The 17,251-nt window shown below is 42.0% G+C and overlaps 1 protein-coding gene across 3 annotated transcripts in view; it reads right to left on the bottom strand.

Annotated features, from left to right (window-relative positions):
* Nucleotides 1-640: 640 nt before the first annotated feature.
* Nucleotides 641-17,251, bottom strand: part of LOC130106794 (constitutive coactivator of PPAR-gamma-like protein 1 homolog) — a 68,764-nt gene continuing 52,153 nt past the window's right edge. For 2 of the 3 annotated variants that reach the window (XM_056273049.1, XM_056273050.1), the window contains exons 16-17: nt 13,644-13,740; nt 641-2,307 (exon numbers count right to left, since the gene is read on the bottom strand). In XM_056273049.1, the coding sequence (XP_056129024.1) occupies nt 2,005-2,307; nt 13,644-13,740 (400 nt within the window). In that variant the 3' untranslated portion in view covers nt 641-2,004. The remainder of the gene's footprint in view (nt 2,308-13,643; nt 13,741-17,251) is intronic. The other variant, XM_056273051.1, reaches the window with a different exon arrangement.

Genomic DNA, 17,251 nt, shown 5'->3' with positions numbered 1-17,251 from the left:
AGCAAGCAGGACAAAATTTCGTCCTCAAATCTAATGAATGAATCCCCTCATCAACACTGCAGCTATTTTCCACGGGTTTCCCAGCACATTACAGACAGTTCTGGCCAGCGCAAATGATCCGCCAGTCCCTCTATCCAGTCCAGACAGCATCTTTGGAAAAATCAGCGTGAAGATGATTAGCTGGCGATCGTTCAACGTAATGTAGAGATGATAATGTACGCACTTTATTACATCAGGATAAGAAGGGGAAAATTACGTCTCACACCCAATTAGTGGAACCCATCCTCTCCGTAAACAAGAGATCATCGAACAATGATCTTAGTGTTTTAAAACGGATTTTTTTTCAGTCTCTGCAATTGCCCGTATTAAATTACGGAGAATCTGATCGCAACAAGACACTTTCCATTCCCAGAAGATGGCAGCCAAAAGCTTCCAAAACGTTTACTTTTGATTTTTGCCTTAACGTGTTTCCTCTTGTAACCTTTAAGAGAATAATGGGGGGGGGGGGGCAGGATGTTGGTGAGTGAACCTGCATAGCTGACGTGACAACACCCAAATGCTGAGAAAATATTGGGGGGGGGGGACAAAACAAAACAAACGACAGTTATACTAAAAGAATAAACTTTTATTAAGCATTGTAACTTGCATTGCCTTCAAATACACCACATCACAATCCATCGGCATACAATCAAACCCAACAGCAGTTCAATCTTTTAACAATTAATGAATCAGGTAGAAACTCTGTTCAACTCACATAAAAGGTAACCGATTAAGCTCTTGCAAAGGACTTGGGGGGGGGGGATACACCATATTTCTGATCACTAATGAAGATGAAAAGCTTCGGAGAATTTAGATGTTAGGTAAAGGATTTTGGGGTTGAAAAGTACGATGAGTCTGAAAATACTAATGTAAATCTCAAAACGGATGTACCGGCTGACCTTTCGTAGCTACCTCCAGCTACAAAATGGGCTGATTTAAGAGCAAAGCTTTTTATGATGATTTTTTTTTGTTTGTTGTTGAGATACTTAACTAATGTGGAAAACGGCAACAAAGAATGTATAGAATGAATATACTATTCAAATATGTCTAAACTTTTTTTTCAATTAAATGCAAAAAAGGTCAATATCACATAAATTTAAGGTCAGAGCAAATCTGATTCTGACCAACAGTTAACACCTTTTCAGTAGTATTACTGGTATTAGCCATCTCTTAAATTTGCAAATGGGCACAGAACTTGTAAAGGATGGGAGAAAAAGACAACGTGCATAGTAACTACAAACCTCTTAAACTGAATCATGCAGAAGGTTTTGCTGACACAGTAATACTACAGTTCTACACTTTCTTCGAGAAACCACGTTCATCAGCGATTTTGAGTAAAAATCAGATTTTTTTTCTTTCTTTTTTTGGCAAGATCTTTTGCATCTGATTTTTGTAGCAGTTTCTTAAAATGTTAGCTATGATGAAATGACTTAAATCCCACTGAGCTCATCCTGAACTAATGTTGCAGCATTTAATTCACTAGAATTACTTAACGGTGAATAAAACTCAAACCAGCAGTGATGATCCATGGGAGAAATGTTGTGTTTTCTCTTCAGGTTCAGGTTTCACACATTTACTGTGACAACACAAACTCAGTTAACGACGGCAAAATATATGGTGCCAAGTACTGGATGAGTATCTCCACCTTAAAAACAACTTAAGTTTCTAGAGCTAAAATTTGAGGCTTAAGGAATTTTGAGAAAAGTAAAAGTGCCATCCTCACAAACATGAAATGTGTATAACTTTGGTGACGAGGGAGTGAACAACTGCTGTACTTTTAATTAGCGGTATATTGTCATATGACTGGTACACTTGTGTTTACTGAGAGGGATCTGAAACTTGTCTTGTATTCTTTCTTTTTTTTTTGAGAGGAAAAATATACAGTAACTGTAAGGCTTTACAACTGTCCAGATATTTCTAACCCTGTCCCATAACTCATTCTTCACCCTCTCTAGAAAAATAGGCTTACAATTCGTTTTTTAAGACGGAGGTACCAAGAGCTTCATCTCTACAGCAGTCACCGTCTGCATTTAGTGCATTTAAGTGAGGATTAGCATTGCACATCTTGGAGTCACTGCTAAAGGCACTTTCAGGTTGGATGAGAGCCCTGCCTTCGTCTTTATCTCCATTCAGCTGCTCTGATTCGTTACCCTCCACTCCGTTCTCTGTGGTGACACCTTCGCATGGCACAGCAGTGGGTTTCCTCTCTGGCTTCAGCTTCCTTCGCTCCTTCACCACATCCCGTCCAGATGTATGAACTGGCTTACTCTAGTAGAGTGCAGATAAAAAGGATTTTAAATTATTATCAGATAAGGACACACTGAATTCATGTAGAAATCATTTGGCCCACTGATGTGAGAGCCAAATTGAAAATTCTGCCGGCAAATAATAAAATGAGACATAGAGCAATCAGAAAGTTAATTAACAGTAAAATCAAAGGGATTTAGACTGCATTAAGAGCCGCTCAGTCTGGTGTTCTCGATCTTAACAAGTCTTTCCTTTCATCCCAAACTGAACGCTTAAACAGATGATTTTGTTAACTATTGTTGGACTATAAAACACACAGTGGAAAAGCATGAGCCGTACATTTTCTTGCAGTGAAATGCAATATGTTTTAACTGGTGAATTCAGGAGTTTAGCATATTAAAAGGGTCATTTCAATAACAAACAAAAAAAACGACACACACAATTTATACATATATATATGTATATATATTTCCCCCCCCCTAAAGTCATGATAAAAAAGGTAGCTGGCCAGAGTACCACTTCCTTCCTTCCTCAGCAAACGCTGCAGGGTGAAGCCAGGGTCAAACAGCTTATCATCAATTTACTCTGCGATACAGATGGAGGCGTTTATAAAACACAAGAAATGAAGAAATGAGTTACCCATCCAAAGACACATTAGGTATCAAACCTGCACAATCAAACCTTCAAAACCGTTTAGTCATCGCCAACACAATTGCTCAGGGAGAACCTTTGGACTGTGAGTACAGCAGCCAGTTGCAGACCTCGGACTGTAGAGATGCTGCTGCTGCATGAGGAGGGTGGTGGTAGGGTGGTGGGTTGTCCATGTCTGCTGCTAGTGCTAACTCAACCATGGCTGAACCTCCTGCTGCTGGCTGATACACAGGCTGCTAGGTCTCAAAAAAACTTGAGGAGCCCCTTGGTTAATCTAAACCACTGTAATGGGAGCCTGGCCAGACCTGTCATCGTGTCTCTCTCATAGGCTGCCACCACCTCGCTGTGGTTTTCTGAAGCTCAGTTGTCAGAGACACCAAGATTACAGGTGCCCACACCTACTGTTTGCCTGAAGCACAAGTATAGCACACATTCATTACCATCTTCCAGCCACACTCAAACGATACCAAGAACGCGCCAAGATCATTTTACATTTTGGTTTTAACATCAAATATAGCCACAAGATGTATCCCAGTTAGATTTCACCAAGTTAATTAAGACCTGTGGATGTATTTCTGTACCTGGCAGGGGCTGAACTCTCCACCTTTACAACAACTAAACAAGATCAAATTGAAATCTGTTGACAATTCTGATCTCTTCTGAGACAGTTAACTCAGTAAAAGAGTGAAACAACAAAGGCTAAAGGATGGACAGATGGCTGCATCAGACTTTGAAACTGTCACGATCATCTGATGCAATCATAAATGTACCACTATCTTGCACAGGTACCATCTTTGAAATCCTAGACAAAAAGATACGCCATCAATCTTCATAAATTCAGTAGTAAAGTAGGAGAAATACGTTTAGGCCACTACTGACCCTCCTCCTATTTCTAATGAGGCATGAAAGGTATTACTCAAACTCAGTGTTTTTTTTTATTTTATTTTATTTTGCCTACCAAATTTTGTTATCTGAAGGTGTGCCCTGAAGTTACTTCCCTTTGTTTAGGTGCTGAACTAAAAATCAGGACAAATACTTAAAACTTAGATCATTAAGAGACAATAACCAGTCAGCTGAAAAGCTCTTTTATAACATTCCCACCCTGTAAGACTTCTCTAAATTTATGACAACGACAATAGTAGTATAACATTCAGTTATTCTAACTAATTTCATTTCCAAATAAAAAACAATAAAATAATATTTTATGAAATGGTATCAGTGACCTACTTACTATGTTTTTGTGGGGTCAATCTGAAAATATTTAACAATCTCAGGTAAGGAAAGGTAACCCAGCCACTGAGGATGCACAAGCCAGTGCATCCTTAGTGCCGGTCCCAAGCCCGGACAAATGGGGAGGGTTGCGTCAGGAAGGGCATCCGGCGTAAAATCTTTGCCAAATCAAATATGCGGATCATAAATACGACTTACATACCGGATCGGTCGAGGCCCGGGTTACCAACGACCGCCACCGGTACTGTTAACCAGCAGGGTGTCGGTGGAAACTATGCTACTGTTGGGCGAAGGAGAAGGAGAGGGGGAAAGCATGTCCAGAGGCAGCTAGAGAGGAGGAAGGGTAGGCATGTGGAGGTGAGAGTTGGAACTTTGAATGTTGGCATTATGACTGGTAAAGGGAGAGAGCTGGCTGACATGATAGAAAGAAGAAAGGTAGGCATACTATGTGTGCAAGAGACCAGGTGGAAGGAGAGTAAGGCCAGGAGTATCGGAGGTGGGTTCAAACTCTTCTACCATGGTGTGAATGGGAGGAGTAATGGGGTAGGGGTAATTCTGAAGGAAGAGTATGTCAAGAGCGTGCTGGAGGTGAAGAGAGTGTCAGACAGAGTGATGAGTATGAAGCTGGAAATTGAAGGTTTATTGCTGAATGTTATCAGCGCATATGTCCCGCAAGTTGGGTGTGAGATGGATGAAAAAGAAGAATTCTGGAGTGAGTTGGACGACATGGTGGAGAGGGTACCCAAGGAGGAAAGAGTGGTGATTGGAGCAGACTTCAATGGACATGTTGGTGAAGGGAACAGAGGTGATGAGGAGGTGATGGGAAGGTATGGAGTCAAGAAGAGAAATGTGGAAGGACAGATGGTGGTCGATTTTGCGAAAAGGATGGAAATGGCTGTGGTGAATACATATTTCAAGAAGAGGGAGGAACACAGGGTGACGTACAAGAGTGGAGGAAAGTGCACACAGGTGGACTATATCTTATGTAGAAGGCGCCATCTAAAAGGGATTGGAGATTGCAAGGTGGTGACAGGGGAGAACGTATCTAGGCAGCATCGGATGATGGTCTGTAGGATGACTTTGGAGACCAAGAAGAGGAAGCGAGTGAAGACACAGCCGAAGATCAAATGGTGGAAGTTGAAGAAGGAAGACTTGTGTGGAGCTCAGGCAGGAGTTAAGACAGGCACTGGGTGGTAGTGAAGAGTTGCCAGATGGCTGGAAAACCACTGCAGAAATAGTGAGGGAGACAGCTAGGAAGGTACTTGGTGTGTCATCAGGACAGAGGAAGGAAGACAAGGAGACTTGGTGGTGGAATGAGGAAGTACAGCAAATTATACAGAGGAAAAGGTTGGCAAAGAAGAAGTGGGATAGTAAGAGAGATGAAGAAAGTAGACAGGAGTACAAGGAGATGCAGCGTAAAGCAAAGAGAGAGGTGGCAAAGGCAAAGGAAAAGGCGTATGGTGAGTTGTATGACAGATTAGACACTAAGGAAGGAGAAAAGGACTTGTACTGATTGGCTAGACAGAGGGACCAAGCTGCAAAGGATGTGCAGCAAGTTAGGGCGATCAAGGATAGAGATGGAAATGTGCTGACAAGCAAGGAGAGTGTGCTAAGAAGGTGGAAGGAATACTTTGAGGGGCTGATGAATGAAGAAAATGAGAGAGAGAGAAGGTTGGATGATGTAGGGATAGTGAATCAGGAAGTTCAGCGGATTAGCAAGGAGGAAGTGAGGGCAGCTATGAAGAGGATGAAGAGTGGAAAGGCAGTTGGTCCTGATGACATACCTGTGGAGGCATGGAGATGTTTAGGAGAGATGGCAGTGGAGTTTTTAACTAGATTGTTTAACACAATCTTGGAAAGTGAAAGGATGCCTGAGGAGTGGAGAAGAAGCATAATGGTACCGATTTTCAAGAACAAGGGCGATGTGCGGAACTGTAACAACTACAGAGGTATAAAGTTGATCAGCCACAGCATGAAGATTTGGGAAAGAGTAATAGAAGCTAGTTTAAGAGGAGAGGTGACGATCAGCGAGCAGCAGTATGGTTTCATGCCACGAAAGAGCACCACAGTTGCGATGTTTGCTTTGAGAATGTTGATTGAGAAGTATAGAGAAGGCCAGAAAGAGTTACATTGTGTCTTTGTAGATTTAGAGAAAGCATACGACAGGGTGCCGAGAGAGGAGGTGTGGTATTGTATGAGGAAGTTGGGAGTTGCAGAGAAATATGTAGGAGTGGTGCAGGATACGTATGAGGGAAGTGTGACAATGGTGAGGTGTGTGGTTGGAATGACAGATGGGTTCAAGGTGGAGGTGGGATTACATCAAGGATCGGCTCTTAGCCCTTTCTTGTTTGCAATGGTGATGGACAGGTTGACGGACAAGATCAGGCAGGAGTCTCCATGGACGATGATGTTCGCGGATGACATTGTGATCTGTAGCGAGAGTAGGGTGCAGGTTGAGGAGAGCCTGGAGAGGTGGAGGTATGCACTGGAGAGAAGAGGAATGAAAGTCAGTAGGAGCAAGACGGAATACCTATGCGTGAATGAGAGAGAGGACAGTGGAATGGTCAGGATGCAAGGAGTGGAGGTGACAAAGGCATTTGAGTTTAAATACTTGGGGTCAACTATCCAAAGTAACGGGGAGTGCAGTAGAGAGGTGAAAAAGAGAGTGCAGGCAGGTTGGAGTGGGTGGAGAAGTGTGTCAGGAGTGATTTGTGACAGAATATTATCAGCAAGAGTTAAAGGGCAAGTTTACAAGACGGTTGTGAGACCAGCTATGTTATATGGTTTGGAGACAGTGGCACTGACGAAAAGACAGGAGGCGGAGCTGGAGGTGGCAGAGTTGAAGATGCTAAGATTTTCACTGGGAGTAACGACGAAGGACAGGATTAGGAACGATTATATTAGAGGGACCGCTCAGGTTGGACGGTTTGGAGACAAAGCAAGAGAGGCAAGACTGAGATGGCTTGGACATGTGTGGAGGAGAGATGCTGAGTATATTGGGGGAAGGATGCTGAATATGGAGCTGCCAGGGAAGAGGAAGGCCAAAGAGGAGGTTTATGGATGTGGTGAGGGAAGACATGCAGGTGGCTGGTGTGACAGAGGAAGACGCAGAAGACAGGAAGAAATGGAAACGGATGATCCGCTGTGGCGACCCCTAACGGGAGCAGCCGAAAGTAGTAGTAGTAGTAGTAGGTAAGGAAAGGTAAGGAATCTAGACATGATATACAAATCTGTCAAATCGGTGTAGCTGACAGTGATAGCAAGTTCAAGTTCAATGGAAATTCAAACATTGTCCATTGGCAAACTCAAAACACTGAACATTTATGTCTTTATGCATCCTCAATAATCCAGGTAAGGAAATCAGAAAGTTGAATCAGTTCATCTGGACACAACGTTTACTGAGAGAGAAACGTTTCATCACTCATCTAAGTGACCTCTTCAGTCTCAACTGACTGCAGGTATCCCCACTCTTATAAACAATACAGTGCATGGCATCTACTACTACTACTACCTTTGACTGCTCCCGTTAGTAGTAGCCACACCGGATCATCCATTTCCATCTCTTCCTGTTCTCTGTCACACCAGCCACCAGCATGTCCTCTCTCACCACATCCATAAACCTCCTCTTTGGCCTTCCTCTTTTCCTCTTGCCTGGCAGCTCCATATTCAGCATCCTTCTCCCAATATACCCAGCATCTCTCCTCTGCACATGTCCAAACCATCACTCTTGCCTCTCTTGCTTTGTCTCCAAACCATCGACCCTGAGCTGTCCCTCTAATATACTTGTTCTTAATCCTGTCTTTCTTCATCACTCCCAATGAAAATCTTTGCATCTTCAACTCTGCCACCTCCAGCTGCACCTCCTGTCTTTTCGACAGTGCCACTGTCTCCAAACCATATAACATAGTAGCTGTAACCCAGCCACTGAGGACGCAGTGCATTCTTAGTGCCGGTCCAGCCCAGATAAATGGGGAGGGTTGCGTCAGGAAGGGCATCCAATGACGATACCGGTATATGCACTTTAAGTCTCTCCTGTTGTGGACTCAAGTGAAGCTGCTGCAGTTGATCTCTATGGCTGGTCTATTTTTTTTCCCTCTATGCGGCCCTCTAACAGGTAAAAACTAGATAGAACTGTGTAAAACATGAGTACAATCTGTTTAAAAATGATTAAAATAAATACCTAATTGTACCAGAGGCAGTGCGACTGCAGCAAGCAATGAAACCCTTTTTTTTTTATTATTGCACATTGAAATACTAAATCAAATCGTTATGTATCCACGATCCTGTATTTAAAATCCATCCATTAGCTGAACCGCTTATCCTGCTCTCAGGGTCGTGGGGATGCAGGAGCCCACTCCAGCAGTCATTGGGTGGCAGACGGGGAGACACCCTGGACAGGCTGCCAGGCCATCACAGGGCCGAGACACACATACTCCCACACAAACATTCATAGCTAGGGACAATTTAGTATGGCCGATTCACCTGACTTACATGTCTTTGGACTGAGGGAGGAAACCACAGCCCCCAGAGGAAACCCACACAGACATGGGGAGAACATGCAGCATTTGCCGCTTAACTTACCCATTTTCCAAAGTAGTCTACTTGAAATCTCTTCAGAAAACTCAGAAATCATAGCTGGCACATGACATAACCACATGTAACACAGACGTAGTTGGTGTAGCAGGTAAAAAAAAAAAACCCGCTCCACCACACCATAGGCATCAATCCAGTGGATGCTTGAGCACCCACGGAGAAGGCCGATCCAAAAAGGTAAATAAATAAATAAATAAAAAAGACTGTGTGCTGGTATGGTGTAGTCTGTTAAAATTTGTAGCAGAGGGGTGTCCGGGTGGCATGGCGGTCTATTCTGTTGCCTACCAACACGGGGATCTCCAGTTAGAATCCCCGTGTTACCTCCGGCTTGGCTGGGTGTCCCTATGGACACAATTGGCCGTGTCTGTGGGTGGGAAGCCGAATGTCGATGTGTCCTGGTCGCTGCACTAGTGCCTCCTCTGGTCGAGTTGGGGTGCCTGTTCGGGGGGGAAGGAGAACTGGTGGGAATAGCGTGATTCTCCAATGTGCTACGTCCTCCTGGCGAAACTCCTCACTGTCAGGTGGAAAGAAGCAGCTGGCGACTCCACGTGTATCAAAGGAGGCATGTGGTGGTCTGCAGCCCACTCTGGATCGGCAGAGGAGGTGGAGCAGTGACCGGGATGGCTCGGAAGATTGGGGTAGTTGGCCAAGGACAATTGACAGTTGGGGAGAAAAAGATGGGGGGGGGGTAATTGTAGCAGAGCAGTGTCGCATTTCGTTATAGTTTGTGTCTATAGCCAACAGACAGCAGCCTAGTAAGCCTACATCACAGTAATTACTAAAGCAAGAGCAATAAAAGTGATTTTGTGACAATCATCACCTTGGCGGTATTCACTTAACTTGGGTACCCACAGGCAAAAACATAAATCGGCACCTATGCGCCCCGCCTACGTGACACGTCGCATCTGTGCCTAGTCAACGGTTCACATCGTGTGCACATAATTAAAGCATCATCTTACTGGCCTGTCATATTGGCATTTTGGGCCAATGCTGATATTTACTTTTAAACCCTTTATCTGCCGATACCGATGACTTGCCGATACCATCGTGCATCCCTTGTTAAAACCCCTTTCCAATTGATGTGGCGGTTAGGCAAAACCCCTATCTGTTACATGCTGTCATGAACAAAGGTTCTGTCAATAAAACTAAGGGTCAAATAACGTCATTTCAAACAATCATAACATAATTGAAGCCAGAAGTGAGGTGAGTGTTTTATCAAGGGGGCAGTGATCGGCAATTACAATGAGAGCCAAAATTCAAATGTAATAGGTTATTTGATCAAATCTTTTTGACAATCATAGCTTCGGCCACAGATACCTAAAAAAGCAGCAATTAAAATCTAGTAACTCCCTGTAATTCCCATTAAAAACAGCTGTGAAACCAACATAGGCATGAATTTAGCAAAATTATACCCATTTCTTAAAATGGATGAACAGGTGTCAGTTGCTTGTTGCCAAAAACAAGATTAATTCATTCATCCATTATCCAAGCCGCTTATCCTTTCTCAGGGTCACGGGGATGCTGGAGCCTATCAAATAATATAAGCATTGCACGCAAAATTGGACATCACCATTAACTGTTTCGAAGTCTCTAATTAGAATATAGATATCTCTTAGATTAACAAAGTGATGCTGGAGGATTTTATCAAAATTGTGATTATTGCGGATTTTAATAAACATTGAAAATGCAAGCAGGGTATCTGCTTCTCTCAATTACCATTTCATACATTTCCAGGTGCACTGCAGCAATAAAACTTTAAATGTAGTCTTCTTCAAGGTGGTATTAAAAATGCAAATCGGGTCTACTTGCCCAAGTTCTCATCCCTTTGTATTTCAGTGTGGAACATTTTGTCAGTTCAACCAGAAGAGACGCTATTAAGTTAGAGGACAATTACAATTCCTGGGTGTGCACCTTTGTCCTTTGTTGCCAAACTGGTCTTGTTGATAAACCAATGCACAATAGGAGATGAACACTTCAATTAAACAAGTCACACTAAAACTGGAATGAAAGAGGTGCTCCAGACATTTTTAGCTCAGAGGCAAACAGTAATTACTAATTGTATTACCAATCCTACAAATCTAACCAAATCTCATTCTGCCTTCCTTTCACTCTGAATTTAAGAGGCCATTATATATATAAAAGCATTGGTAACTCACTGAAAACACCTTTTCTTGGTGATTATAAATAAATCCCACCCAATAAGACTTCACACACTTGGCCCTCGCTACACAGCAGGAACTTTTCCCTTGGGCATGACATCTGATCTCCCCATTTGCCTTTTAGGTCCCTGTTTGAGACAATTAATTATTTTCCATATGAAACACATCAAAACTTGCTGTTGTGAATGATGTTCTTTTTCTTTTGGTTCCATTCCAGAGTCACTCAAAGAGAGAGTTAAACAAGCAATCAAATCCAGTGTCACCTACATACATGTGCGCTCAGGGTAGGCAGTGTCTACCCTGTGATAATTTAATCAAAATAACCATACAACAAATTCATAACACATCAAAATCTCACTCTAGTTACAAGTATGCTGGGTTATAACATATTCAATGATATTTTATGTGCTTGTCCTTTTTAAGTCCTTAAACTTCTCAGAACGAAATGCTGTATAGCGCACAAGCTCGCCTACTTTTTCAATGGGAAGGGTAGGCTCTACTTTTTTCAGGATTGCCTTTAACGTTGTGAATTTCAGAGTTCGTGCAAGTGTATTGCGTAACTTAAGGCAAAATCAACAGATGAGAAAAGGCACTGCTTATGGCAGCAGTGCGAGCCAATCAGAGCCATCAAGGTGCTAAATTGCTCCATCATAGATATTTGTGCTATCAATAAAGCAAGCTCGCTCATTTGAATTTGAGCAGCTTAGCTACACTTCAGAGCGAAATGTCGACCATCGTACATCTTGTCATCAAGCAAGGCAGGCCTACACCAGCTCTCCTTGACCTCCACCAGCGTAAAGGGCAGAAAATCATCCAAGCCGGAGTGGTACATAAGGAAAGAGTGGCTATGCGGCTGCGGCTCCGATGCTACCAGCAGGCTGTACTGCTTCCCTTGTTTGCTGTTTTCCAGAGAGTGGGACAATGTATGGGTAGGTGCCGGCTACTGTGACCTGAACAACCTGCCTGCAGTGCTAGTCAAGTATGAGTGGTCCAGTGCACACATTCAACATCAAATAGCATTTATTTGGAAACTGCACTCCAATCAACCTAGCTTTAAACGAGGCTAACAAACAGCAAGTCTCCACACACAACACGGAGGTGAGGGAAAATCTGAAATTCTGAAGGACTTGATACGTGCTACTTGCTACTTAGAAAAACAGGAATTAGCCTTCAGGGGAAACAAGGAAAGCACCGGCTCATCAAACCGGGGAAACTATGTGCAGCTCTTAAACCTCATTGTGGAGAAAGACCAGCGGTTGGCGATGCATCTTGAAGTTTTCTCAGTGTTTTCCAGAACATCGAATTGTATGAGGCCACTGACACAACCAATAAAGAGCAGCTATCATTGTATTGCGTGTGGTATGTCTGAAAAATCTCTGTTCTTCTTTTCAGGTAATGTTTCAACAATATTTACAAACAGAATCTCATAACTGCTGTTTGTAGTGACCGCAATGAAATCCACAATGGTTTGGGAGCTCTAAGGAAAGGCAATGGTGTCATTTAGTCATTTCACAGTTATCAAAAACCATATAAAACAAAAAAAAAGTACTTCATATATACTTTGACAATATTTTTGTTTAGGTTTTCATTTGGAATGTAGTTCAGTCAGAGGGGCACAATATTCTAGAATTCTGTGGCAGTTGGAAGAATGAAGAAGGATCAGATTGTTATACAACATTAGAGAGCACAACAGGATGTAATTTAGATTTGTGAATGCCCACTGCCTACCCAGCCACTGACCTCACTGCAGGTCAGTGGTTACCTACAGCATATAAAGTTGACATACTATGCGTGTGTCCTGTCTATTTAAAAAGACAACTTAACTGCCCATCATTTGTAACCTTGTAGTTTTGTGTGCATATCTGACTGCAGACTGCCTGCCTCAATGCTCAATTAAGATTATTTGTTCATCACAATTTTCTTTTGTCTCATTAATCATGTAAATTTTGAATTTAAACTTTATCAGGAGAGTGGGAAAAGACCTCCATCCCAAAAGGAGTCACATAACCAAACGAACAACATCTGATGTTTTTTGACCACTCATCTTTTTACTTACAATTTTTTGAAATACTGGTTGACTGCAATTATGTGCCCAAAAGTTTAGCTTGTACAGAGGCATCTACCCGAATAGATATACAAATCATGACTTTGCTGTCTGTCCACTGACTTCCATCAGAGTTGTTTTCTCCCCTACTTCTGCCATAAAATCACATCTACCGGTTCAACATGATACAGGTATTTTCCTCAAACCTGAGAAATAATGATGGGTCAGTGAAAGACTAGCCATATTGCTGACACAAATCCGCCAATCTTTTCCATGGACAGTGACAAAGAACACAAATTCAAACTTAACCATATGTTGACTCGAGTTGCATGGCCACATGTTTCAGATCTAGGACCAAATTTGACTGTGAATATTGGATTAAAAAGGTGATTTTTTTTTTGTGTTTGTGTCAAAACACTTAAAAAAAAAGTAAAAGAAAAAAAGACTGATCTGTAGCACATTTGAGAAAAAGTTGTAATTGGGTTGAATTTAAGGTGTTGTCTGAATGTAGCTTTTGGAAACTATATTTTGGCTGCACTTTTATTGATTTTACTTTGAGAAGTTCATGATCTTATTTCCCGGGAAGTTTCCATTCATTGTGATGAAAATAGCATATTTGTTCATTACATCTAACAAATAACTACCAAGGACTGTGCCAGTATCATTCATTACCAACATACCTGGTATTTACCCTGACTCCTGAAACCTCGACCATGGTATTTCATTCTCTGATCAATGGTCCTTATGACAGGCACGGAAATCACACCTCTTGGACGACTACACAATGGAAAAAAAGACAAAATACAACATGGCATTAACTGAAGTTTCAACCTTGCTCTGTTGCCACTAGCTATTGAGGGTTTTGAACTATTGAACTGAGCTATTGAACTGATTCAACTTTCTGTGATTTCCTTACCTGGATTACTGAGCATGCATAGAGACATATTGAGGGAGTTTGTCAACTATGCACATGTAGACACAAGCACTGGTTCCAATAGCAATTATGAAACTTGATGTGCTTGTTCTGCCTTCTTTTAAGTTTTATCTGTATTCATATTTGTTCGTTTTGTGATTGATAAATCTGTCAAAAATGGTGAAAAAATTTTTTTTTGAGGGATGACAACAATGACAACAGCTGTTGCAGGAAAATTCGAAAAAATAAAAAGCAAACAGAAAACATTTCAGTGCTTTATTTTTGTTTGAAATAGTTTCAAAATCCTCTAAGTAAAATCAATACTCTGGATGAGTTCAATCACTGCACAGTGTCAAACAATTGCCAAAAGAAAGGATGGGGCAGCAGTTGTTGCAACATTGATTTTGCCTTAAAAGCTGCAGATCACCCAGCTGCCACGGAAGAAATTCAGCACTGTTGCTGCTGTAAGACTTTATATTCTAAGGCAGATATGTTTCTAAAGGCAGAAATATGGAAAAATGAAAATGCAAGGATTAAAGCAATGTCTATGACAATGAGAGGGGAAATTAGACTACTACTACTACTACTTTCGGCTGCTCCCGTTAGGGGTCGCCACAGCGGATCATCCGTTTCCATTTCTTCCTGTCTTCTGCGTCTTCCGCTGTCACACCAGCCACCTGCATATCCTCCCTCACTCCATCCATAAACCTCCTCTTTGGCCTTCCTCTTTCCTGGCAGCTCCATATTCAGCATCCTTCCCCCAATATACCCAGCATATCTCCTCCACACATGTCCAAGCCATCTCAATCTTGCCTCTCTTGCTTTGTCTCCAAACCTTCCAACTTGAGCGGTCCCTCTAATATAATCATTCCTAATCCTGTCCTTCTTCGTCACTCCCAGTGAAAATCTTAGCATCTTCAACTCTGCCACCTCTAGGTCCACCTCCTGTCTTTTCATCAGTGCCACTATCTCTAAACCATATAACATAGCTGGTCTCACAACCATCCTTTAAACCTTCCCTTTAACTCTTGTTGGTACCCTTCTGTCGCAAATCACTCCTGACATTCTTCTCTACCCACTCCAGCCTGCCTGCACTCCCTTCTTCACCTCTCTCCTGCACTCCCCGTTACTTTGGACAGTTGACCCCAAGTATTTAAACTCATATGCCTTCGTCACTTCCACTCCTTGCATCCTGACCGTTCCACTGACCTCCCTCTCATTCACGCATAGGTATTCCATCTTGCTTTTACTGACTTTCCAGTACATACCTCCACCTCTCCAGGCTCCCCTCAACCTGCACCGTACTCTTGTTACAGATCACAATGCCATCCGCGAACTTCATCATCCATGGAGGCTCCTGCCTGATCTTGTCCGTCAACCTGTCCATCACCATTGCAAACAAGAAAGGGCTCAGAGCCGATCCTTGATGTAATCCCACCTCCACCTTGAACCCATCTGTCATTCCAACCGCACACCTCACCATTGTCACACTTCCCTCATACATATCCCGCACCACTCCTACATCTCTGCAACTCCCGACTTCCTCATACAATACCACACCTCCTCTCTCGGCACCCTGTCGTATGCTTTCTCTAAATCTACAAAGACACAATGCAACTCTTTCTGGCCTTCTCTATACTTCTCAATCAACATTCTCAAAGCAAACATCACATCTGTAGTGCTCTTTTGTGGCATGAAACCATACTGCTGCTCGCTAATCATCACCTCTCCTCTTAACCTAGCTTCTATTACTCTTTCCCAAATCTTCATGCTGTGGCTGATCAACTTTATACCTCTGTAGTTGCTACAGTTCCGCACATCGCCCTTGTTCTTGAAACTCGGTACCAGTAAGCTTCTTCTCCACTCCTTAGGCATCCTCTCACTTTCCAAGATTGTGTTAAACAATCTAGTTAAAAACCCCACTGTCATCTCTCCTAAACATCTCCATGCCTCCACAGACTGACTCACAGATTGAATTCAGTGCCAAGATAGCAAAATTTCAGTGTTACAGATATATATGACCTACCGTGACCTGGCGGAATTTAGCAATCAGTGAAAACTCAATCACCGAAAACCTGGTAGTGCTACTGCTTCTGGAGATAAGGTTAAATATCTACCCTCTAAAGTTAACATACTCACAGAAAAATGGAAGGACCTACATTGACATAAATGTAGCTTAGTAATTCTTGTAACCCTAGAAGGGAAAAAAGACGTGGTGGATGTCAGGGCGAAAATGTTAATGGGTATTCTGGAGCTGGAGGGATCATTTCTAGTGCACTGTGCTCACAGATCTGTGTGGTATTTTCTTTTTGAATTGCAGGAAATGATGGTAAACCTGGGTGTGTTATTTGGTTCAGTATTGAACTTCAATATGCATAGCATCTTAAGCTACCAGCCTGGAAATAAAACAAAGAGGAACATTGTGATATTGTGAAGAATATTCATTGATAAGTGGGAAAAAAATTACTCAGAAAAAGCATCTGTTTCTATTTAAACAACTTAAGGTATATATAAAGGGACTTGTTTAGATTAAGAAAATTGTGAAAAACTCTTCTTCAAAAACATGTAACTAAAATTAAATTCAGCCAAATTTCATGTGCAGTGATCATGGAGACATTTTGCAAACAAGGCTAACATTTTGTCACATAGTTATAAATATTTGAAAGAGTCAGAGTTTTTCAAGAGGCCTGGTACATTATGACAACTGTGTATGGTACTGAACCCTCAACATTATCTGAAGACATAACAATTGTTAAAAAAAAAAAGACCTAAAGAAAGTGGTTTTATACAGACTACTATCTCGCTTGGAATCCAATGAGCAAATCTTGATTCCTTTTATGCACAAACTCATACATCCTGATCAACATTCACCTCAGACAGCCAGTTATTCTTATGATAGATGCCTCAGCATAATTTCATACTCAACTAGACTTCTCATAAGGATCAGATCATCCTGTCAGGCTTCAGATCCAGTACAATGGTCTCATCTCTTTGCCAAATAAAAAATATTCAATCTTGGTGATGCATGGGAGAAACTGCTTTGTACAACAACTTGTGCCCAGCAGCCTGTTGCGCCAGCTATGCATAAGCTTGACCGTAGCTTAGTTTGAACGTAAGGGGTAGATTTACGCTATAAAATTATTTAAACTGGTTGCACTAGATAAGTTAGTTCCAATATTAGCTAAGATATAACTTTAAATGTACACCTACCTCCTACTATGTGTACAGTCATTCCTAAACCAACTGTTGATAAGTCGGAACAACAACAGAGACTATCATTTGATGATGCGGAAAAACAACTTCTCTTTAATTTACCCCGGCCATGCACGCTTCTTTAACAGACTGCATCCCTTTTATATGTTTGATGACTCTGAC

Source organism: Lampris incognitus, chromosome 2, assembly GCF_029633865.1.
Source record: "Lampris incognitus isolate fLamInc1 chromosome 2, fLamInc1.hap2, whole genome shotgun sequence".
Lineage (NCBI taxonomy): Eukaryota > Metazoa > Chordata > Actinopteri > Lampriformes > Lampridae > Lampris > Lampris incognitus.
Note: the sequence above shows the minus strand (reverse complement) of the source record. Positions and strands in the feature narration are given on the sequence as shown.